Genomic DNA, 24931 nt, shown 5'->3' with positions numbered 1-24931 from the left:
CATTCATCCCATCCCAGCAAAAATGCCAAAATTTGGAGTCCTTCCTGCACTCCCTTCCCGGAGGAGAGGTTACTTTGTGCTGTAGAATCTTTATAAGGAAATTAAAGCTGTTCCTGCCACACATAAAATAAACAAACCCTTCAGTAATGCTCACCTGAGGATTGGAGATGTGGCAGTTCACCAGTAACACTTTCCCTTCATGCCGGTTCAGAGAAATAAATTCACTTTTAAATTATATTTCTCTGCTTGAACTTTCTGTACTCCGAAGGGTATTTCGGAAGGTTCCTGCTTTGCCAGGCTCTTCCTGGAACTCTAAAATGTGCTCGCTTGATTCACAGCAACCACAAAAGTGCCTTTTCCTGGGAAATTTGGGATAATACTTCTTAGAAATCCAGCAGAGGATGAGCTGGTAGTGACAATAAATACTGCTGTGGGTGGCATATGTAGATTTTATGCTGAATTGTTAATTTATTTCAGTGATATTTTGGTTTTGAGCACTGGGAGAAAAATGGAGTTTCAAGGGCCAGGCAGTGTGGTGGTCCTAAGGTCAGGTCCAGGTACTGCTCCTGGCTCTCTTTCTTCAAGAACCAGGGACTTCTGTGTAGGTGACAACATTTGGATACCTTCAAACCCGCTCCTGCAAAATCCCTGCAGGAGCCAGAGCTTGGAATGTCCAATTCTCAAGGTGAATCTAAAACATGCCATTGTGCTACCTCGTAGTCACAGGTGCTTCTACTTCAAACGAGCTCAGTAAATCTTCAGAAGATTTCTTCTCTTCTTATGAACCTCACCTGAGGATCTGACACCAGTTGGCTGATTTGCCTTTATCATTTGTTCTTAAAATTTAATGATCTGGGGATGTGTTTGGAGGAGGGAAAGGGGAAAAAAAAAATCAAGGAGATTTTAGATCCATGTGGTGAAAGCCAGGAGAGTAACACATAATTGCTGTTTCTGTATAATTTCATCCATTGTTCTGTGTGCAGTCCAACATCAGATATTTGCCTACAGTGCGCTTGTATTTTTATATGGAGACTTGATTTTCATGCTTTTATTGATTAGGAGGATTTTGAAGTGGCTTTCTTTTGGATTTGGTAGCAAAGCAGAGCAGAACATTCCCAAAATCTTCAAGGACCCGTTTCTGCAGGAGCTGCCCCTTTGTTGCTCCATGCACGGGTCAGAACAAGGATTCAGCACCAGGAATTAGCAAGTGATGTTCCTTCAAATCTGAAATTACGCCTTTGGGCCACCAGGAACTCCTGTGCTTTTCTCTGGAAGGATTGAAGGTACAAAGGATATCACCAGAAGGACATAGATCATGGAAAATAGTACATTAAATTTTACTAGATTCCCATAAAAGCCCGTGGATAATGAAACCTTCAGTAATGAGGAGCAGCAAATTTTGGCCGTTCACTGGAATGAAAAACAAGACCCAAGAGCCTTTTTTTCAGCTGCTTTGCTTAAATGAGTTCCCAAAGTTGGCTTTTTGGGGATCAGACTGGAGCTATTAAAAAACCGCTTGCAGCAGGTTGGTTCCTTGGGAAAAGACAACACTGAGCAAATGAATTCCAACTGGAACAGATGTTTTTGTAGGGCATCATCACAGCAGGGATCAGGGAAGCTCCCCCCTCTGGGACTCCAGAGGTGGGGGAATCAGTGGTGCACATGGTTCAGCTTTTAGGGGTTTAATCCACGGCTCAACTTTTGCCTGCCTCAACACAGAGTTGTGCATTTTCAGATGAAAAATGGTTTGGTGATGAAAAATTTGTGAAAATGGCTGCAAATTTATTCGAGAATGTGGCAAAATCATCATTCCTTTAAGCTGTTGTGTTAGGAGGCTTTTTGATAAAGATGTATTTAACTCCTCTGCTTCACAAGAGGTTTGCAGACTTGGTTAGGACAAGAGGATCAGCCCAGTCAGAGTGGGTTTAGGAAAGGCGAGCCCTGCTTGGCCAACCTGATCTTCTGTGGACAAAGTGACCCCCTTGGAGCATGAGGGAAAGGCTGTGGATGTGTCAGGTCTACCTGGACTTTAGTAAAGCCTTTGTTTCCCAAAACATTCTCCTGGAGAAAGCTGTTTGACATCTTTGTCAGTGACCTGGATGAGGGCACCCTCAGCGGTGACACTGTGGCTTGGGTGGGAGTTGATCTGCTGGAGGGTGGAAAAGCTCTGCAGAGCTCTTGGGTGGATCCTATCTCCCCCATGGACCCGTGAGTGTCCAAGTGGTGTGGACTGACCATTCCCCTTGGATTCTGGGGCTTCATTCTGCTCCCCATCCCTGCCTTCCCCTGGGCACCCCGAGAAGAACTGGTGTTGCTGTTAAAGACTGAGACAGAAGGTATTTGGCACCTCAGGCTCTTCCTTTTGGCACTGTTTCCACCACATCCAGCAAAGGATGGAGATTCTCCCTGGCCCACCTTTGCTTGCTGATGTATTTATGGAAACATTTTTATTGTCCTTTACAGCAGTGACCAGGTTTAGTTCTGGCTGGGCTTTGGCCCTTCTCATGTTCTCCCTTCACAACCTCACAACGTCCTTCTATTCCTCCTGGGCTGCCTTCTGCTTCTTCCAAAGGCCAGAAACTCCTTTTCCCCTGAATTCCAGTCAAAGCTCTCTGTCCAGCCAGGTTGGTTTTCTTCCTGCCTGCTCATCCCTTGGCTCATGGGGACAGCCTGCTCCTGTGCCTTTAGGATTTCCTTCCTGAAGGATGTCCAGCCTTCCTGGGCTCCTCTACCCCCAAGGAGAGGCTCCCAAGGGAGTCTCAGCCAGGCTCCTGGACAAGCCCAAGTCTGCCTTCCAGCAGTCCAGGGTGGCAGATCTGCTCTCCCATCTCCTTCCTTCCAAGAATCAAAGCTAGGAATAACTTCTTGATCCCAAAGAATAACAAAGTTATTCATATTCCCAGTTTAGGAGTAAATGCAGACAGAGCTCTCACTTCTGAGAGCTGATCTCTAGGGACAGCTTTCCTCACCCATGGACTCCTCTGCCCACAGGGAGCAGCACGTGGGGCTGCAGTTTTCCGGGTGAACTCCTTAGTAAATGCCTGTGTCCTTTAATGCCTTCCTGGAAGAGGAAAGGGACAGGAGGAGCTCCTTCCTGGGCCAAAGCTTTGTGGTCAAACAGCCCCTTGATGACATTAAATGGCAGGAGAGGGCGTTTGAAGTGTTGAAGACACAAGAAAAGAACACCCTCAGTTACCCAGGGTTGGGATCTTGTCAGATCTCACAGATAAATGGGCCCCCAGAGCTACCCAGGGCTCCTGTTTAATAGGCACAATGTGCAGGGAACACACTGAAAACAGGTTTCCCACTGTTTCATCAAACAAGCAGATCTAACAGAGCCTCCAGACCTGTGTGCAGCTCCCAGATATCGAATTGTTCACTCTGCTCTTGTTTGTAAGAGATGTAAATCAATGTCCTGCCTGTTTGAGGGTGCTGGAAATTGGTTTGCTCTTTTGAAAATGGAAGAGTGTTTGTCTCAGTGTGCTGGCACAGTTCTCAGCAAGATTGCTGCTTTTACTCCTCTTAAATGCTGTCCTCACATTTGGCTACAGCTCCATTTCCTCCCTTTGGGGTGTTCATTGTGTGATATTAAGAATAATTTACAAGCTGCCTACAAAGGGCTGCAGCCTCATAACAGGGACCTGGTCTCTGAGAGGCTGCTTAGGCTGGGAAATATCTGCATTGAACTCAGAGAAACAAGATATTTAGGGTTTTTTTTTTAAAAGAATAGGTTAAACCTTTCTTCCTGTAGCATTTCCAGTGCTGTCTGTTCACAGCTCATTTTCTGTGTCTGTGCTTGAGTTTTGCTGTGGGTTTTGGAGAATAACAAATAACAATAACAGCGTGGGCAGAGACCAGGACTGCAGCCACAAAGGGCTTTGCAGCTCCGTGGGATGAAAGGTCTGTGATGGAGCAGAGCTTTGAGCAGGAATAGGTTTGCATCCAGTTGTTAAATTCCAATTGGTGTTTGAAATGTCTTTATATTAGCCTCGCTGGTTTTGCTGCTTTTTTTTTTTTTTTTTTTTTAATAAATGCATTCTGGGCATTTCTAGTTGCTTGTTCTGTAACTTGCTCACATTTAATTGAAAAAAGTGTTTGTGAGAGAGAAAAAAGCACTGTTTGATCTTCCTTGATGTTCATCATCATGGGACCATGGAATGGTTTGGAGTTGGAGGAGCTCATCCAGTTCAAGCCCCCTGCCATGGGCAGGGACACCTCCCACTGTGCCAGGCTGCTCCAAGCCCCAATGTCCAGCCTGGCCTTGGACACTGCCAGGGATCCAGGGGCAGCCCCAGCTGCTCTGGGAATTCCATTCCTGCTCTGGGAATTCCATTCCAGCCCCTGCCCACCCTCCCAGCCAGCAATTCCCAATTGCCAATCTCCCATCCAGCCCTGCCCTCTGGCACTGGGAAGCCATTCCCTGGCTCCTGTCCCTCCATGCCTTGTTCCCAGTCCCTCTGCAGCTCTCCTGGAGCCCCTTTAGGCCCTGCAAGGGGCTCCAAGGTCTCTCTGGATCCTTCTCTTCTCCAGGTGAGCACCCCCAGCTCTCCCAGCCTGGCTCCAGAGCAGGATCCACTCTCACCTCGCTCTCCCCTGGTGCTCTGTGTTCGCATGTGAGACCATGTGTGCAGTGAGCTTGGTTTGATACAGAGGTGCAGAGTTTGGGATCACATTGCTGGAAAAAAGGAGCCTCTTGATTGACTGAGCCTGAGGCTGGTGTAAACTTGGCACTGAGAGGAGGGTTAATCATTTATCATGATTTCATTTATAAACTGGCACCATCCTTGGGCCATTGTTTTCTTGATCTTGCCCTGACTTAGCGCTGCTGCTGCTCCTCTGTTCAGAGTCCCAGCTTCAGACAGCTCCCTGTGACGTGCCATCCCTCACTCCTGCCATGTTCCTTACATCCTTCTGCTGGATCTTTTGACATTTCTTCAGCTTCTTGGAAAAGTTCTGAAGTAAAAAAAATCTGTCGAGGAGTTGAAACCATGGGAGTCATCTGTCACCCACCAGCCTTTTCAGAGCTCAGCCCCAGTCAGTTGGAACAGCCTTTGGGTTTTAATTTTGATCCAAGGGATCTGGCGTGGTGCATGGCACAGGGTGGCTGTAGATCTTCCAGCATGCTTTTAATTCAGTTTGCCTTGAAGACACTTACTTCACAGAAGTGTTTAAATATATTTATTAAATGTTTCACCCAGTCTTTAACAGAGCCACGCTTTTGTTGGTGCTGGGTGTTATCTGTAAATTAAGAAATGTTGCTTAATGAACCTACTTAAAATAAGCAGAGTCTCTCTTGCTTTCCCATCCCCTGTCGCTTAGCAACAGGATTTCTCCCTGTGCAATCCCTGTTACTTCAAGACCATGTCTGCAGTATCCTCTCTAATTCTTCTCACTTTTCCCTTCTAGAAGCCTTGCTGGAAGATTTGAGTAACTTCATCAACCCCTTGACAGACGTAATAAAGCAGAGAAAGATAAAATCAAACAATCAGTCACTTCGGCAGCATAAACTTTGCTGAATTCATCAGCAGTCTCTTAAGCTTGATACTGTTTGTAATGAAAATTCCTCTCTGGTGAAGGAAATAGCAAGGAAAAACAGCTGGGGATGAAACTGAGGGGGTTTTAGCTCCTTGAAACGCATTCAAGGGATTTGTAGGGATATTGTACTTTCTCATTTATGAGTATGTTAGTTGTACCAGACTTCCTCTGTTTCCTAACACAGAATTTACACCATGAATTGTTCCTAAATCAATCCAGTGTGCAGGCTGCTGTATTTATGTCTAGGGAAGCCCCCAAGCAAACAGAAATATCCACGGCTTTCCCCCCAAAATCCAAGTGTTTCCAGTTTCCTTTTATCCTTGGTTGCTTCACGTGCTGGGAGTTCTGTGAAGCCAGAGGAGCTCTCGTGCTTCTTCAGGGTGCTGATGTTGGGTTTAATGGTTTAAATCTGGGATTAAGCCCTTTTAAATCCATTGCAGTGCGAGACTCAAGCCTTCTGGAAATCAAAGAAGACACGGACCTGGATCCAGAGGAGAACAGCACTGTCTTCATGGGAATACTCATCAGAGGGCTGGCCAAGCTGAAGAAAATCCCAGAAACAGTGAAAGCCATCCAGGATCGCTTGGAACAGGAGCTCAAGCAGATTGTGAAGCGCTCCACCACTCAGGTGGCTGACAATGGTTACCAGAGAGGGGAGAATATTTCCCAGGAAAATCAGCCTAGGTAAGGATATTTCAACTGGCAGCCCTTGATTGCTGCAAAAAAAGTCCTAATTGATAATAAGACTTGAAATGAGAAAATTCAGCTCGGTGATTTCGACTGTAGCAGAGTCCAATTAAGCTGATGCAGGTGCAAAGCTTTGAAATCATGTATGGAACTAATTATACCACAAATGTATGGCCAAGTCTCTAATTGTTTTGCAGCCCCATTGATGTTAATAGCAAGGTGTGGAAGCCAACTGAGCACTGTGTTTGTGCTGCTCCTCAGAATTCACTGGAACTGGCCTTTGGAAAAAAAAAAGTATTCCAGTAGGAATCCCTTCAAGCTGAAATACTCATCTGTGGCACTCCACATTGTCGTGATCATTGTCCAAAGGGAATTGATGACAGAAAAGTAAAGAGTGTGTCTTCATTATGTGTAATATTTGTAGTGGGAAATCGCTCCCAAGGAAAACATTAGCTTGATAAAGACTTCTTTTTTAATTCCTCTCATTAGCACTGCTGTGGAAACAATTATGTTTTGAAGAATTTGTAGAGTTACAGTGCTGATAACTCAGTGAAAATGAGCTTTTTTTAGGTGGGTCAGAAGGCAGAATTTTAGTTTCTGATGCCAAGAGTGTAGCATATTCTTGATACTTGTTTTATGAATCACTCTGGAGAGGTTGTGTGGCTCCTGGTTGTCTGTTGGAATTGATAAATTGGATCAGATCATATATCAATGCCATTAACCTGCCCAGAGGGTTGAGTAAGGCACAGAAAGGTTTAATGGGTTTTGGCATCTGTAGGAGACTGAGAGCCTTAAGATGCTCATATTCTAGAGCCATGGAAAGTGTCTTGAATTCTTGTTGAATACAGAGGTAATTAGAACCGGTTCTAAACCTAAATCACAAGTGAAGTTTACAGCAAGCAGGTGAATTAATTTATATTGAAAAGAATAAATTACAGTACAGAAGGGTGTACACGCCCCTTAAATTAGCTTCAGGTTTAAATCAAAGCTCAGAGACTTTCCTGCTGTCAGGGGGGAGATAAATCTCAACAACAAGGCCCTGCTGCTTCAACAGAGCTCTGTAAGACCCCAGATTTGAGCACAATGCAGTGCCCAGAACTGCTGAACTGTTCATTAGGCTGTCAGGTGATCCTTGAAGTCCCTTCCAACCTGAACCATTCTGACTGAGGATGAGGCTGATGACCTACTTGCGGAAATTTTGGTGTAATTCCTTTTGAGACCCCATGCAACAATGATTTAGAGTCCCTCCTGTTGTACAAGAGAGAAATGATTCGTACAACCTGGCCAGAAAAGCTGCAGAACTGATAACAGCCACTGCTGATCTCATTCTTAGTTTTTAAATTTAACTCTCTTTTCCTTCCTTCTGTAGTCAGCTTTCCCATGTAGTTTTCTGCAGCCACCTTTTACACTTGTGTATAAAAATACAGTTAATTACTGCCAAGTTTTTAAACTCAAGATGTTTCTGGTTTGTGATGACTCTAAAGCAATCAGCTCCCAGAGAGTAATGCTGTCTCTCGTGCACCTTTGGGTGCTCTCTCAGATCCTCAGAGCTTCAGGAAGGGCAGGAGCAGGTTCCAAGTAGTTCCTTGTCCCTGGGAGAAGATAACTTTGAAAACTCTGCCTGAATCTCACCACATTTTAGCTGAGCTCAGCTTTAAGTGGACCATTTTAAAGTCCAGGAAAACCCTCTAACATTTTTAGATCTCTGTGCTTGAAAGAAGTTTGTGCATAAAGGCTTAAATATAGGAATTGCTGCTGCTTTATCCTTAATTAGCGGCTCATTAGTCACACCTTTGTGTTTAGAAGTCCTTATCTGGGGTTGTGGGGGACAAAGTGTCCCAGAAGAGGCCATGCTGAGTTACCTTGGGGTGCTGCCACACAAACCTTTGGGGCTGTCCTCAATTTCGGAAGAGTTTGGACTCCAGAATAACAATGTGGATGGATGCCTACTTGAGGGACAGATTTATGGGACATTTTGGTAAGGAAACATTCAAAATCCAGTCCAAAAAGAGATGGGGCGTTGACAATTTTGCTCCTAACCTACATGTACATTTTATATTTTGACTTTTGACCTCATCTCCAGGCTTTGAAATAACCACAGGAATTATGTCCAGGCCACCCCTCTGACCAGGCACAGACATCCTCGCTGCTGGAACGCCTGAATTGTCATTAATGTCCTCGCTCAGGTGGCAGCAGTCACTGTGCATCACTTCATTCCCATTATTGCCTGGACACTGGAAGTCCCTTCTGGGTGTGTGTCACTGTCCCCAGCACATTTCCCCTCTCTCTGGGTGCAGGGGTTACGGGGTGGCTGTGACAAATTGCCGGAGCCAGGCTCCTGTCATTGCGTGTCCCTGTTCAGCTGAGGGCACTCGCTGCCCCAACCCCATCCAGGTCAGATGATCTGATGGGTTTTGTCTCGTTGCCTGTGCCTCTTTTGGGTCACCTTCTTTCCAAAATGACCTGACAGATTTATAGGACTTTCAGAGAAAGGAAAAATTAAGATAAGAGGTGCTGGCTAAGCTGAAAACAGGGAGATACGGAAAATGGACTGGGGTGGCAGCTGCTGACAGTGGAGTGTGGATCTGGGGGGTTTCATGTCCATCAGTCTGGAATGTGGGAGTAGGGAGACACTGGAATTTCGAACAAAAGGATCTGATCAGTGTAGTATTGTTTTACTAATGGCTCCATAAACAAGTTGATAATGTGAGGTCAGGCTCATTTAGTGAGAATAAAGTGAATTTGTCCAACTCTCCGGGTAGTTCAGTTCTGCACAACTGCTCTTTGCTGGGGCAGCAAGGAGGTGTAGGGATACCTGAGCTCTTGCTTGCCATGGGATGTTGCTGGAAGTTGGGCTGGCACTGATAACATTTTCTCAGTGGTAGGGAATTAATTTGGTTCTGTAATGTCAGTTCTTTAGCATTTGCTGCTATCCTGAAATATGGAGAAAAGGGCTACGCAGTTTATTGGGTTTTGTTTACATAGGTGTCTTGGTTCCAGTGGCTCTTTATTTTTGAGTCGAGGAGGGCACAAATTTATTCAGAGAGCTGGAGCCAGGCTGGGAGAGCTGGGAATGTTCCCCTGGAGAAGAGAAGGCTCCAGGGAGAGCTGAGAGCCCCTTGCAGCACCTAAAGGGGCTCCAGGAGAGCTGCAGAGGGACTGGGGCCAAGGCATGGAGGGACAGGAGGCAGGGAATGGCTTCCCAGTGCCAGAGGGCAGGGCTGGATGGGAGATTTGGAATTGGGAATTGCTGGCTGGGAAGGTGGGCAGGGGCTGGAATGGAATTCCCAGAGCAGCTGTGGCTGCCCCTGGATCCCTGGCAGTGTCCAAGGCCAGGCTGGACATTGGGGCTTGGAGCAGCCTGGGATGGTGCAAAGGAACGATCTTGAGGGTCTCCCCAAACCCATTCCCTGTTTCTGTGAACACTGAAGTGTGCTGGAGAAGGAGTGGGAGCAGCCCCAGCTCCGCTGCCGATCCTGTGTCCTGCCCTGGGGATCGCAGCTTCTGCTGGGCAGACTCAGAGCATGTGGTGGCTCCAAAGCTGCTGCAGGAAATGTGATGGAGCCTGTCTGTCAGAGCTAGAAGTGCCTAACATATGGATTTGGGAAGTGTTATCGTCACGTTTTGGTGGGGTTACGTGGGGACTGGAGTTGCTCATTAAACGGCAGTGAACTCCATCGGAATTTTTCTGTTCTCAAATGGTAGAAAGTGGGATGGCATTGCCTCGTCACAAACTGTTCAGGACCTTGCAAAAGTGCTTTAATTACGATAATTGGGCAGTAAGGAACCATAGGAGCAGGTACAGAGCAGTACATTTAGATGAGGTTATAACTATAACCAGTACAGCAGTAAAATCATGGTAAGTGATGAGGGCTGATATTTTAGCTTTCTGCTATGTCCTGTTGTTTGAAACCTGCCATAGTATTTTAATAAGTCAAAAAGAGTTCCTTTTATCCTGTTTGTGTGGATAAGTCAGTTTTTCTTACCCTGAGACTTGTGTTTTCTTCTGGGGGAAGAGCCAGGTTGTTTCCCTCCCTGCCTGCAGCCCTACCTGGAATCTCACAATGGTGTCTAATACTATGTTAGTCCAATTTAATTACTGTGGAGTTATTAATGGGTTTATCTTCCCTGTAGCCCCAAGTAGGACACTTTAAAAATGGGCAGTGCTGGTAGAAGGAAGGGAATGAGGAGAAAAATCCTCAGGAGTGTTCAGGTACCAAGCCTGAGCTGAAACCATGAGTCCACAGAGGGTTTGAAGCCAGGTGACCTCAGCATGTCACAAAACAGGACACAAAACCACAGTCCCCTGTCCCACTGCTCTGATGTGTGCCTGTGGAATGTTCCAGAAGCTGAGCAGAGCTGTTCCCGTGCTTCCCAGGTTGCTGCTGGAGCTGCTGGAGCTGCTCTTTGACAAGTTCAACGCCGTGGCCGCCGCGCACTCGGTGGTGCTGGGCCACCTGCAGCAGACAGTGGCCTCCCCCTGCAGCCAGTACGACGGGGAGATCAAGCTCTACGACATGGTGGATGTGTGGGTGAAGATCCAGGATGTCCTGCAGGTAAGAATCCCTCATGTTGGCAGCCTTTATAATCGTGCCAGTAAATGCCTGTCATGCTTGAGATTCAGCAGTGCTGGAATTTGTCTTGATTTGTTGGTAAGTGGCCACATTTACAACAGATTGTAAAACTCCAAAGAGCTTAAATATCAGCAAGAAAAATCCCGTGGATTCATCCTTATGGTGTTTGGAAAGGTTGATTCCTTTTGCCTACCAAGTGATTTATCAGCAGCTTTCAAAGTGACATTTTTGTTCTGTGTTACCATGTCATGCCTGTCTTATAAAGTGTCACAGCTCTAATGGCTTGTCTTCTGCTGTCATCATGGCTGGGTTATAGGCAGCTGAGACACTTGCTGCCGGCGTGTTTTCAGCAAACTCTTGTTTGATTCTTCCTCTTAACTGCAAAAGACTAAAGCTGTACCTTGCTTAGGCTTTGTTCGGGTGCCGTGCCTCTCACCTGGGGATCTGAGGCTCTCTCAAGCAGCAGAGCTCTCATCTGTCACATGTCTGTTCTCTCCTTCTTGCTGTGAGGCTCACACATGTTTATTAGATTGATTGATTTATTTGGGGATTACCTTTTTACACAGTGCACAGACGTAGAACTTCACGTGGGATGTGATAGAGGAGGTCAAAGAAGTGAGCCAGGCATTATTTATAGGAGGTGGAAGGATTCATGGTGGTCATTCCAGCTCTGGGCCGGTGATGGAAAATGTTCTCTGCCTCCTGCCCAAACTCACTTCTTCAGTTTTGGGCTGGTTTGTAGCTGCTGCTCTGCAGGATTGCTTGGCTGTGCAGTGATGCAGTTTTTTTGCTTACACAAAACATCCCAACCGTGTGCATGGTATGAATTTAAATACTTGCACATGATCAATGTAAGGTGTGGGCCCTCAATCCCCTCCACTGACTCCTCACCCACATATTTGTCTTTCTAGAGGAATTATTATTAAAGAAATCTTGATCACTTTTCTCCATGACACAAACTTCCACCTCCCTTCAATACTGTTCTTGCAAAAATTTGCTTGGGAATGTCCAGCCAGAGGTTCATGATGGGTTTTCTAAACAAAAGGATGTCACAGAATTGAAGTGGGAATAAAGAAGTGTAGAATAAAAGGGAAGAATTAAATTTAAGGACATGTGGAATGGGTTTGGAATGGAGAATCTGCAGCCACCTTCCTGTGATCCATGAGGTCCACAAAAACTTTAAGCTTTGAGTTCTGCAGACTTTGCTCCAGAAAGACAAAAGCTTGGAGTAAGAATCCTCCCAAGATTTTTTCCTTCAGTGTAGCAGAACATCAAGGCTGGATATTCCCATCCTCTGTGGGAGTTTGGGATGGTTTCAGTCCTGGTGTGTGGTGAAATTCGGAGTGATTTCTATTGGCTGTTCCTGAACAACGTTGATGGAACTTGAAGCCTGTGGAGGTGTGAGCAGTGAGGAGTGAAAGTGTTTCTGTGCTGGGGAGACAATGTCTGACCAAGATGTCTGGAAAAGATGTGCCAAGAAAAACACAACAACCCACCTGAAAAGGTTTCATTGCTCTTGGGTGTTGGGGGGAGTCAGAAAAGCTTCCAAAAGAGCTTTTACAATGCATAAAAGCAGCACTTTAAGATCCATAATCTCTTGCTGGTTTATGGTAAGAGATGAGCATTGACTGGCATGAAAGGGAGGAAATGCTGCATTTCTTTGTTCAAAATCTTGTGGGTGTTTGTACCTCAGTTCCACTCAAGTGGCTTAAAATGTTTTTACCTTAGAGTTGAAGAAAACCTTTGATCCCAAAGCCTGAATTATTTCTAGCCTGCTTTTCTGAATAAGGATAATTTTTGGAGAGGAGATCTTATGTCTGCAGCAGGTGGAGCAGAAAACTCAGTTTTAAAAGTGTTTAAAGCTGTTGGGGGAGGCTGAAAACTTGGAGGAAGTGGTTCAGGGAAGTGATAGAATTCCTTCAAATCCTAATGAATGGAATTCCATCCCCACAGCAGAACAGTATCACACGGGTGCAGTTCACAGGGATAACGTTCTGTACGTGTGCCTTGTGCATCTCTGTGTGTGAAATTTGGGACAGCAGGGTTATCTCTGCATGTCTGTACAAAACAATGGCAGCTCGTGGTGGGCTGGAAATGGGGTTTTGTGGGCAATGAGTTGTTTTCTGCAGCTTGTTCTTGGAGCTGGATTTCTGAAAGCTCCCTAATAACTGCACCAGGCACTGTGGTGTAGGGTGAGAGGTGGCTCAGCCCTGCACAGTGTTGAGGTACAGAACATGCAGATATTAAATGACCTTCTCTGAGAATGGAGGAATAACACAGAAGACAGAGTGACCTTTTCCAGTTGGTAGTGGAGTGCTAGAAAACAAACAAACAAAAATAAGCAGTTTGTCAAAATATTAGAGCAGCCTTGTTCAGGAAAACACCATTTGAAGTGATTTCCTTGTCCCAGAGCCAGCGTAGTCTGTGGTCATGGTGGTCCATCAACAGGAGAGGGGTGAAAGTTGTTTTAAGTTTTAACTCAGCATTTTGTGTGGAGCTAATCGAGCTCTTCAGTGCACGAGTGGGTGGAACATCCTCCTGACCAGCCTCAGTACTGTAGGATCAGGGGTTTGGCTGGAGAGAACTGGGAGCTGTGTTCCAGTAGCCATGTGCTGACATGAGTGATTGGGTCAGGATAAAGCACTGAGGGAATTCTGAGGTTCTCTGGGACAATTCAGTGTCTGTGCTGGATCATACAGGGCTGTTGGAATGAGTCCAGAGGAGCCCCTCTGCTCTGTACCAGGCTGGGAGAGCTGGGAATGTTCCCCTGGAGAAGGGAAGGCTCCAGGGAGAGCTGAGAGCCCCTTGCAGGGCCTAAAGGGGCTCCAGGAGAGCTGCAGAGGGACTGGGGCCAAGGCATGGAGGGACAGGAGGCAGGGCAGTGGTGCAGGACCCTGCTGCAGGAGAAGCTACTAAAGACTTGTCCTGTTGGTGACATGACCTGTTAACAGCTCAGGCTGCAGCTGTTTGCCTCCAAGGAGGAGATCATCTCTCCTTCCTTAGTGCTGGAATTTGTAGCTGATGATTCTCAATTTTTTAGGGGTCTATATTTTTCATCCTCCCACAGAAGAGAGGGAAAATCACACGTATGCTCTGGGACATAAATCTTCAGCGGGCTCTCTGGTGGGCTGTCTACTGAGAAGACACTGACAACTAATATGTTCCTTTTTTGGGGATTTTCTGTCTAATGCTTTCCTGTGTTTTCCAAAATTGGTGTCATTTAGCAGCCCAAACATTGCTGAAAACATAAGGAAACTGGGGAAGGAGGAACTGAAGCCTCCTCTCTGCCCACACACTCCTGTTGTGCTACTGCAGAGCTGGAGATTTCAGACACTGTGCATTGAGAAACCTCTCTTAAGGATGCTCCACCATCCTCGTATCTTTCCTGAAAAACAGGAATGGCATTTGATGGAGGGAGCAGGGAAATGGGGTCATTTTGTGCCTCACAGCTGGGTCTGGTATAAGTGATCTTGCAGAAATGCTGCATTTAAAATGCGTTTGCTGTGTCACACTTGTCCAGGAGTCCTGGGAGAGCACTTGGAGATGCATTTCAGGGCTCTGCTGCAGGAACCTGAGTCCCTCTCTGGTTTTTAAGCAAATTAATGGCATAAAATACTGGTTCCCTTCGGCGCACAGGGTGAGCAGGGGAAAGCCCCTGCAGTTCAGCAGTCTCAGTTACTCGATGGGAAAGGTGTGGGGAGGTTTCAGCTCCATCCCAGCCTCTGCCAGCTGTGCTGTCATCCCAGTGCTTCCTTTTCCACAGCCCAGGATGTTTTCTTTGCTCTGGCAGCGCTGCTCATTCTCCTGTCAGGAATCTAATTTGAGGGAGCTGATTTGGCCAAGGGTTTGCTGCTGGCTGCTTTTTCTGCTCGCTCAGGTCCCTGAACTGTGGCAGGGCTGGCACAGGAGCAGGCGAGAGAGGGAATAAACCATGGAAAAGGAAAGGGAAAGGGTTTTTTCCTGGCAAGGGAAGGGTTTTTCTATCAGCTGAAGCTGCTCCATGGGGCTGCTCATGGAGAACCCAAGGGGTTTTTGCTGGGTGGCTCAGCACAGGTCTGAACCTTCGCATCTAAAAGCTGAATGAACTGTTTGTGGCACAGTTGATGCTTAGAAAGTAAAATCAGCTCCTTGCATGAGAGCCATAAATCCTGGTTGGAATGCCAGAGCAATATCTGAAATTGCTGTAGCCTTTAAGAAGTTCACCAGGCGATGTTTTGAACCTGAAGCAGTTGTTTTTCACTAAGTGTCTCCGCAGATATTTAATGGCTTTGTGGTCGTCCTCCAAATAATGGGCCTGACAGTCTTTGTGATTCTTTTTAAATGGTCTTAAGTGTGTGGAACTGCTGCCCTTGGACTCCTGACTGGTTTGTCTCATCAATGCTCATCTCACCGAGAAAACATTGGTCATAAAAGGGATTTGTCTGCAGCTTTAAAAAATACAGTTTCACTCAGTCTCTAGCAGGAGAAAGTGAGGAGGGAGAATTCCACTCCTCAGAATGCTTACATTTAAAAATGGAATTTAAATAATTAGAGTAGGTCACTTGATCCTTTTTTCTCCTCCTGTTATTTGAAGTGAGCTCAGCACATGCAGGAATAAATCCAGCAGGGTGTTACAGTGTTTTCTGCAAATATGTGCTGCTAAGAGCATGAGAATTTCTGGGGAGGTTCATGGTCCAGGAAGAGTTTCATCTTTCTGGATCTAGGAAGGCACCAGCTGATTTTGCAGGAAGGTATTTCTTTAAATTTTGGCCTTGCCAAGAAGGTTTGTAATGTCCTGCCTTCCCTCTCTATTAAAATGTTTCATAGATTTGCTCCAATTTGCCTGAAAATTGAGGTTTTCTTGCAATTTCAAACAGCAAATGAGTTGGTACCTTTCTCAAGCCCTTAAGAAGATGCACTTGGAATTTGGGGTGATGGAAATGACCTTGATAAAGGTGAAAAAACATGTCAGGAAGTGCAGAGACATCTCATGCAATCCACAGGAGATGGCAATGGCATCCTGAAAAACAAAGAATATGAAGTAGAAATGCCCCAGATCGATCTGTTTTCTCTTTGACTGGATGATCCAGGCTGAGCTGTGTTCAGAACTAACTGAATTATGTGGTAACAGGTACCTGGATGAGCTCCAGAGCTGAGCTGGCTACAGACATTGGATTATTTTCTTTCCCAGGAATGGACCTTGTTAACTGAGCTGTGCCATATTTTATATTAAATTCTGTTAGCAGGGTGACAGAGCAGAATTTTTCTCCAATACTCCTGCATTAGCAACTTTTGTTTGGAGACTTTTTTTATCCTGGAGCTGTTGATCCAGTGCATTTCATAAACACTCAACATTTATGCTGAAGTTCAAAAGAAGTAAAGCCCAGAATAAAAATTATTTGTTTGAGCAGCGCACAGACACTTGTTCAGTTCAGTGCAGAGGAGGTCAATGAGCTTTTGGGTGACTTTAAAAAAATATATTAACTCCTGTAATGAAGTATTTGCAGGTTTATGAGCAAGGAAAAAATTCATCATCTTTTTTCCATGCTGTAGAGCATCAAGCTGCTCTGAACTTCATTTAAGGTGGATTTTCCTTTTAATTGTTGATCACATTTAGTTATTTTATAGTTTTAAAGGGGTTTTGGAGTCTCTGGCTAAATATTCAAGTAATTAAATCCATGTGAGTTAAAAGTATCTTCAACTGTCTGCTGAAGGTGCTGAAAAAGGTGCCCAAATTCTTGTAGGGAGAAATAATTTCACAAAGCTGTTTGGTGGAGTTGTGAAAGTCAAAGTCAGCTCTGCTGGGTGTTAGGCTGAGAGGAAAAGGTTGGGAATACAGGACAGGGAATGACATGTTCCCTACTTTGATATTTGGCAGCTGGCACGAAACCTGTGCCTTGTGAACCCTGGGCCATCATTAAATTCTTTTTAATTGATACAACTTGAGAAAACAGAGTTTTTTCCAGTTTTTTTCCCAGTGATGCCACTTGGAAGCCTTTCTTTCCCAAGTTGGAATATTCTCTGACAAGGACTGAGAGGGGTGTGAATGGAGTTTTGGAAGGAAAGGATGCAGAATTCCCAGCCTGTACAGGGCTTGGTAACCTTCATCCTCTTGGAGCTGATCAATAATGGGATGATGTGGAAGAAATGGAAACTCTGCTGAGGATTTGTGCCATGTCTTTTATTTTAACCATTTTTGAACAGTTTTGTCAGCTCTGATGTGGATTTTTTTTCCCGTTTTCTGTCGGTGTCTGCTGCACTTCATCCCCGCTGTCAGCTGGAATTAGGAGGTGCTACAAGGAGTTCATCAGCATTTGTGGCCCTGTTTGACAGGACTACAAAACTTCTCTTTTGATGTGCTGAGCTCACGCTCTGTCCCTGTGTGAGTGGCTTTAACGGCAGCGACACGTTCCCTTCCCAGCACCATCAAACCACTGTGAAAGGAAAAAGGCCAAAAACTCCTCATGTCTTCCCTGCAGGACTCCTCCTCTGCCAGCCGAGCAGAGGGATCCATGCAGGCAAATTCCTGCTAATGGGAGAGAGGAGCTGATCTCCAAGGGAAATGTTTGGAAATTGTTTTGCTTAAAAGCCTTTCTGCTCCTGTGCTGTTCTTCTTGTGCTTCCCATGCGTGACATTTGCAAAATACTAAGGTAGAATCTTATTTTTTCCTGAGCTTTTCCAGCTTTTGCTGTTTCTCTTCAGATAGGAAATCTCTGCTTTTATTTTGGGGGGGGCCTGAAGGCTTTTTTTTTGTTGTTGTTATGTAGGAAACTACAGAATTGCATCAGCCAAAATTCTCTCACAGAATGGTTTGGCTTGGAAAGGATCTTCAAGATCATCTCATTCTAACCCTGTGCCATGGGCAGGGACACCTCCCACTATCCCACGTTGCTCCATGCCCCATCCAACCTTCATGTGCAAGCTTTGGTGTTTTATTTTGTACTTTTTTTATGGTTATGCTGACCAGCTGCCTTTTGAAGTGGTTTTATTTTGCAAATATCCTTTGGTGGGTTTTGAGCAGTAGCTCATTGTGTTTCTATGTGCACAAGGGCTTCAGTAGATAAAACAAAGATAATAAATGATGGATAATAAAGACTTGAGTTGGGATGTGATTCTTGAGGGCGGGTCCGTCACTGCCAGGGCACATTGAAAAAAATATTTAAGCACATAATCATCCTTGAAACCTTTTTCTTAATTACTTTATATTCATTTTTTGGCCTGAGCCATATTTGCTGTACCAAGTTTTAGCCACTCGGCTTCCAAATATCTCATGGAAATGTGTCTGTACAAGCCAGCAGCAAGTGGCTGATGATTCACTGGTGTTCTCTGGGCTGAGAGAGGCTGCACAGCTCCAAGCCTGCCTGTTCTGAGGGAAATGACAAACTCCCAATTCATGTTGGGAACAACCAATCCCCCTCCGCCCCCAAACCCTTCTGTTCCGCTCAGCGGTGTTCTGGTAATGGCTCTGTGGGTTCAGCATTCTTGGACGTCTAAATGCACTTAAAACTCCATTTATTTGTCACAAATAAACTGGGGAGAAGCTGCTTTCCCTCTGTTCTCATGGCTGGAATAGAAAATCTGGATTGCATTTCATCCCTCTGTTAGATTGTCCTTCCTTTGTGGGAGGTGCCAATATGACATCGGCAGACTCCGGAATGATTTTTAAATTTCTTTATTAATATATTTTTTCTTTATAAATGTTCTGTTTTCCTCTTTTTTTTAAGTGTACCAAAAAGACTATTTCAAAAATCTGAACTAAAATAAAAGATTAAATTTGTTTCATCTCACTAATTTTTTTTTTGGTTGGTTTTACATGCTTTTAGATTGGAGGATTTTTCCTAATAGGAGAATCACGGAATGGTTTGAGTTGGAAAGGATCTAGAATGAGATGAGCTTCAAGACCCCTTCCAACCCAAGCCATCCTGTGATTCTAGAACAGGAAAGACGCTTATCTGTCAAAATACAGAATATAAGTACAAAAACAACAGCAGGATTTACCATCATGTTCCTTGTTGGTTGTAATCAAACCACTGCAGAGGAATCACTGTGTCCGTGCTAGGAGCCATGAAAACCCATTTCCACCTGGGAAAAGGGGGAGAAGAGGGGATCAGGTAATTAAGTGTGGCCTGTACACAGTGATTCTACTCTCGGTGTGTAATTAAATGCCTTGGAAAGCTCTTTGGGGTCTTCATTTACTGGCAGAGGCCGAAGAACTGTGGCTGTGGGTGTGCCCTGGGTGAAGCTGGGAGCTGCAATCTGATTAAATGAACACCAGTGTTGCATTGTTCATCCATTCTTTGCAGTCAGAAAAGCTGGACTTCCTCTGCTTTGCATTTGCTTGGAAAAAAACCCCAAAATATTAAAGAGCAGCACCAGGAGAGAAGGAAAAATCCCTGGTGCTCCCCTCTGTGGGCCTGGTGCTTTTATTGAGTGGAGCTTTGCCCTTTATTTTTATTTTTCCAGAGCCTTGCAATGTCACTGATCACTTCTTGCCGCTGTTCCTGTGGGTGAAATGTTGTTTTCCAGAGCTTTTCTCGTGGACAGTGTGGTGGTGGTGCCCACTATTCCCAGTGCCGTGTTGACTGAGGGGCCCTGTAAAGTGCTATAAAAATAATTCCCAGACTGTTAACTCAGGCCTTGTTTTTTTGCAGTTTCTGGTGAACCGTCCTATGAATTTCTGTGATGGATGAGGCTTTCCAAAAGAGCCAAAGGCATTTAGGATCTAACTCCCTTGGCAATCTAGTGGGAATTGGACAACTAATTACTTCAGATTCTTTGGAAAATCCCAGATCTAATTTTTTATTATAATAACATGGTTGTAGAGGAAGGTAAACCTCCAAGAAAAATAACATTTAGTGTCATTTTTGATTTTTTTTAATAGGCAGGAGAGCTGTTTTTCTGGCCACTTCTCCTGTGTTGAACCTCCTTTGGAAAAGGCTTGGAGCAGGAGCTTGGATGGATGGCCTGGCTGCCGCCTTTTCCAAGGGCTGACCTGAGGTGAAAACACGAGCAGGACTCTTGTCTGATTCACTCCAATTGCACAGAGGTTAATTGTGTCATTAATTTTCTCTCTCAGGCTTAAGCAGTTGGAATTTGCTGCCCGTGACAGGGAGAATAATCCAAATTAGTTACACCTCCCAGCAGGTCAGTAAATAAATAAATCAGAGTGGTCCCTTAAGCGTAATACCCAAAATCTGTCTGGTTTTACTGACAAAGGACACTGGAACAAGCCAGCAGATTTATACTCAGTTATCTGGGACACAATAAAAGGATGATCTCACTTTATTACAGTGATTTGGTGCTCATTCCCCCGCTGCTTCATCAGGGTGTCACATGCCTGGTGCCCTCTTAGAAAAACTGCATTTTCCAGCCCCTTTTCCTGCCAGAGTGATAAATGATGGTGCCTCTGAATTGTTCCTCTCATGATAATTTGCTTTAATTCACAAGGGTGACTTTCTCTTAGAGCCCATCTTGGTCCTGGGGTGGAAAAATGAAGACGTTCCCAGAGATTCTGTGGACGTGACAGCTGTGGTGGAGAATGCTCTGAAAAGTTTGTGATCTCTCAGAAAAAGTGATGCTGATTCCTCCCTGTTAAAAATCACAGATCCTGGCTTTGAGTAGAGATCTGCAATGCAAGGGGATTGCAGCTTTCCCACAGGACACTTTCTTTCCAGTGGGACCAGTTTTAAGGTGTTGGTTTGTGAGGGTTCATCTCTGCCTGGTCCACACTGATTTTTCAGTGTCCTGCCTGCCTTGCAGTACTTCAGTGCTCACCAGCACTGCTTGGGCACTTGGAAAACAGAGATTTGAAAGTATTTCTCAGGAAATCTGCACTTTTGCCTTCACACTCAGAGGATTCTTAAAAAACCCCAAGGATTCCAAGGGGAGGTGCATTTGTGAAAATAATGCATGGGATTTTTTTCAGTGCATGGTGAGGTTTTGGTTCTGATTTTGATGTGGGGACAGGCCAAAACCCTGGAAAACATCACACTGCAAGCAAAATTTGAGCATCCTGATTCAGCTTTTTAGTGGGAAGCAGGATTGCAGGAGAGAAAATTCCATCCCTGCCTTCATGTGTGGTTCAGGACAGGGCTGTCACACCAGCAACTCGTTAACGCTTTGCCTGAAGCAGAACTGTGACTCTCTTTATGTTAATTATTAATTTGTCATTTTCAAATCTCAGTATTTGGAGCTGTTTGGAAGGATGAGGGGGTTGGAACTAGTTGATCTTTAAGGTCTCTTCCCAACCCATTTAGTGGTTTTATCATCTCTGTGCAACAGGTGCCTCAGTGCATCTGGGTTTATGCAGATCAGAGGATGTGATTTGTAGGAATTTGTACAGTCAGCCTTCCCTTAATAGCAACCTGTGTGATTCCTCTAATTCTCTGAGGTTGCAGGTTGCATAAAGCAGGTTAGAATTTGATCCTCATATTCCCAAATCCCGCTTTCCTTAGCAATGATTCTTTCAGCATAATGTTCTTTGGTTTAATATTCTTCAGAGACTGAGTTTGAGCGATGTTCTTTGTTATTCGTGCTTCATATCTGCTGTTTTGCCTCTGCTGCCTGTGCTTTATCTCTTAACTGTGTTTTCTGAGAACTAGCCAGATGTTAATCTGAATTTTTGCACTGACAACCTGGAATGTGTTCTGTGCTCCAGCAGCAGCAGGATTTCCTCGTGCTCACGGTCCATCCAAACACGCTTTGACATTGGCTGCAAAGTCACTTGGACGAAAATCCCAACATCAAACACGGAGTGAAGGGATTCTGCAGCTGCAGGGGACACAGAGATTTTATGAAATTTGTTTCCAAGGTCACCAAAATGTGCTCTGCCTTTCGAGGAGTCTTTATTGTTGCCTTGGGTGGGTCATTCCTTGTGTGCTGCTCAGCCCCCTGGGAGGTGCCAGCCTTGGCATTTTCTGGGAGTGCTTTTTTAAGGCCGAGGGTTCAAATTGAAGGTTTGGTTAAACATTCTTCTCTTTTACGTTTCGTTTTGCTGTGAGCTGTAAAATTACCAATTTCCTTAAAGATCAAGTTGAAGGTTCACAGATTAATTGATGGTCTAAAACCAGCCTGCTGTGACATTTCCTCATGGCCTGTGTAGGATTATTGTGTGATCTAGTAGGGAATTGTTCTTTTGGATGCATAATTTTGTGCTGTATTCGTGATCTTGAGGGCTTTTGGCTTTATTTTGAAAGGTGGTGTAGAAGGAATGTGAATCCCTTTGACATTTCCAAGCTACAGCCCCCTCAGAATTGTAACTCAGTGTCTGCTAAAGGAATAAATGCTGGAGAACAGGAGCAGCATAGTGAGAAATACATCCAGGGTAGGGCAATAGAGTTAAATTTAGGGGGAATTCATTAATTTAGGGGTTTGGTTTTTTTCTATTTGAGGAACAGACATGTGGCTTCTTCTGTATTGAACAGGGGGCTCTTCTGCACCCCGACCTTCCCTGTCATCCAGTGCCCATGAATTCCTGAAAATGTCCTTATCATTTCACTGTAGTCTTGGCTGAGGTATTGGAAAGGCAAAACTTCCTGAAGGTGTGCAGAGTATTTAAAATACCTTCACGAGCAGAGAACTGAAACTTGTGGAGTTTTTTGGGTGTCGTCATGCACTCAAAAAGGCTCTTTGTGATATTGAAAATGTGGTTGCAGGGGTTGTTGTTCCTTTTAAGCTTCACAGTGCCACGTTTGGGGTTTTTTGGGATGTTGTGTTTATGTGGCATTAAGGAAGGGGAAAGAAAGCAATGGTTTGTCCATTATAGAGGAAAGATTGATCATTCTGGGGTGGATGTGGGGTGAATGTGAATGTTTTAGATGCACTGCGTTGTAATTGATTTGTATTTGTGGGGGTTTTTTGCCTTGCTAAATAGTCAGGGTTTCAAAATAGTCCCAGCACCTCAGGAAGATCCTGATGATGCTGGCATTTATGCACCTGCTTAATTTGGGTTTGCAAGGGAGGCCAGCAAGGCTGCCTGGGAGACTTCAGCAATGTGCTGACGTGGCAGGACAGAGCCTGGTGCACTTAATGAATCTGAAATCATTTCCACCACGTATTTGCTGAACCTCAGCTTATTTTTGCAATCCTGAAAAGGGTTCATTAATTGCTGGGAGCCTGACCATCCCTCTGGACAAAAGAAGTTGGGGCCAAATTAGGGTTTCTCTTAAGCAGAGCTGACTTCTTCATTTTGATCCTCACCAGAGTGGCCCTGGGTAGTTGTGTTTGTTTCAAAGGAGACTTTGAGTTGAAAACTTTTTTTTTTTTTTTTTGCTTTATCTGCCTCATTCTGTATCTGAATTTTTACAGATTCATAGAATGGGTGATTTTGGCACACACTAAGTTTTGAGCCTTCTCTGCTCCAGGCTGTCCCCTGTGCTGGACACTCCAGGTGTGGCCTCTCCACTCACCCAAACTCTTGCTGGTTTCTCCCTCAGCTTCTGAACCACCCCATCGTTGGATTAGGATCACTTTTGTTGGGATAATCTGTTCATATTTTAGTGATTTCCCTATCCATGGTACTGTGTTTCACTCTAGGGTGAGCTTGTGCTCTATAAATATTCATTCAAGTTGTAAATACAACTTGTACAACTCAATGTTGCTGCTTTCCTGCACAGATTGAAAACATCTTGGATTTAAATGTTGTTTTCTTTTGGATCTCAGGTCCTGTAATGCCCTCTCAGATCTATGTTCTCTTGTGATCTGGCTGATGGAACAAGCTGTGTTATTTTGGAGTGTCAGATGGAGGCAGAGGCTGTTCAGGAGCTGTTTTGTTGCTTGCCTGGTGTGTTTTCCTCATTCCCCAAACGCCCATCTTCCCTGAATTTACTGCTCTGCTCCTTCCTTACTGCTGCATTATTGTCTGCAATGCTTCCTATTGATTTTGTGTGTTGGGGATGATTTCCTTTGCTGAGCGCAGTTGTGAGGAATTGGAAGTCATTTGTTCAGAGAAGGTTTTGGGCTTCCTAAGATCTAGAAGATTGTTTAAAATCTCTTCTGTAGCCTAATTTGAGGAGGTTTGATATTCTTGTTTGGGGAGTTGTTGTTTTATTAAGGCCACTTGGTGCATTCCTGTCTCTATGGTTGGCTTTGTTTTCAGCCAGCAGGAAAAGCTGTTTCATTTATGTTTAAAAAATCTTACATTATGAATTAAATTTCATATTCCATTTTGGGGTTCTCCAAACTGTTTACTGAGAGCAAAACAGAAAAAAATTCAATTTAGTCACTGTCAGATCAGTCTTGTGCAGACTTGAGGGAAAAGGAGCATTTTGAGGTGGATAGAGAGATTTATTTCCCGTATTGCCCTGCAAGTTGTGAGTTGTTGAGAGAAGTGAATAATCCACGTGCCATAATCTGTCAGAACTGGAACAGGTTCTCACAAAATCTTTTATTTCTAGGATTGAGCCAAGAGTTTAGAAATTACCTGTTCCTATCTGATGTTCAGGCTGGGTTTTCCCGTGCCTGAATTTGCACGTGTCGGGGTCTCAGGGCTGTCAGGGAGGTTTGATCTATGGTGTGGGGAGTGCCCTGGCCCCGATCCAGAGGAGCAATTAATGGGATGGGCTGATGGAGGGACCCTTCCCAGGCTGGAAGCGGTGCCTGAGTGCTTTGCTGGCTCCTGGCCAGGCTGCCCAGCACCCTGCAGGATATAGGCAATATTTTTATAATAAATAACAAGTCCAGCCTTTCCAGAAGGTGGTGGGAGCTCATTCCTATCTCTTTCCTGGGAAGCAGCCCAGCCTGAATCTCCCAAGGTTCAGAGTGTGTTCTATGGAATATCAAGTGTGTTTTATTGAGTATCCCTGGCACTTCTGGACTGGGAGGATAAGGAAATAAAGTTGTCATTTGTATTCTGCTGTTTGTCACCCTGCAGACGGGGGGATCTGGGGATAACAGTTCATTATTTACTTAACAAAACCTGTCACGTTGGGGATTAAAAATGTCATTTCTCAAGAAGTGGAGGGGTTGGGTGTACTGCTGGAGCCAGACACCTGTGTCAGTGCTGTTCTGTTTCCATATGGGAATGGGTAACAGCGTTTTCTCCTGTGCTTTCAGCCCTACCTGTATCACCCTGCATTGAAAATGGGGAATTGACCTTTTTTTAAAAACAGGGGCATCTCACTGCTCCAAGAATTTGAGTGTTCTGCATCCAGGCATT

General features: G+C 44.8%; 1 protein-coding gene across 1 annotated transcript in view; it reads left to right on the top strand.

Annotated features, from left to right (window-relative positions):
• EXOC4 (exocyst complex component 4) overlaps positions 1-24931 on the top strand; it is a 290535-nt gene that overhangs the window by 36359 nt on the left and 229245 nt on the right. Inside the window, 2 exon segments of the mRNA XM_008628862.2 lie at positions 5976-6219; positions 10601-10778. Coding sequence (XP_008627084.1) covers positions 5976-6219; positions 10601-10778 — 422 coding nt within the window.

Source organism: Corvus brachyrhynchos, unplaced genomic scaffold, assembly GCF_000691975.1.
Source record: "Corvus brachyrhynchos isolate BGI_N302 unplaced genomic scaffold, ASM69197v1 scaffold182, whole genome shotgun sequence".
Classification (NCBI taxonomy): domain Eukaryota; kingdom Metazoa; phylum Chordata; class Aves; order Passeriformes; family Corvidae; genus Corvus; species Corvus brachyrhynchos.
Note: the sequence above shows the minus strand (reverse complement) of the source record. Positions and strands in the feature narration are given on the sequence as shown.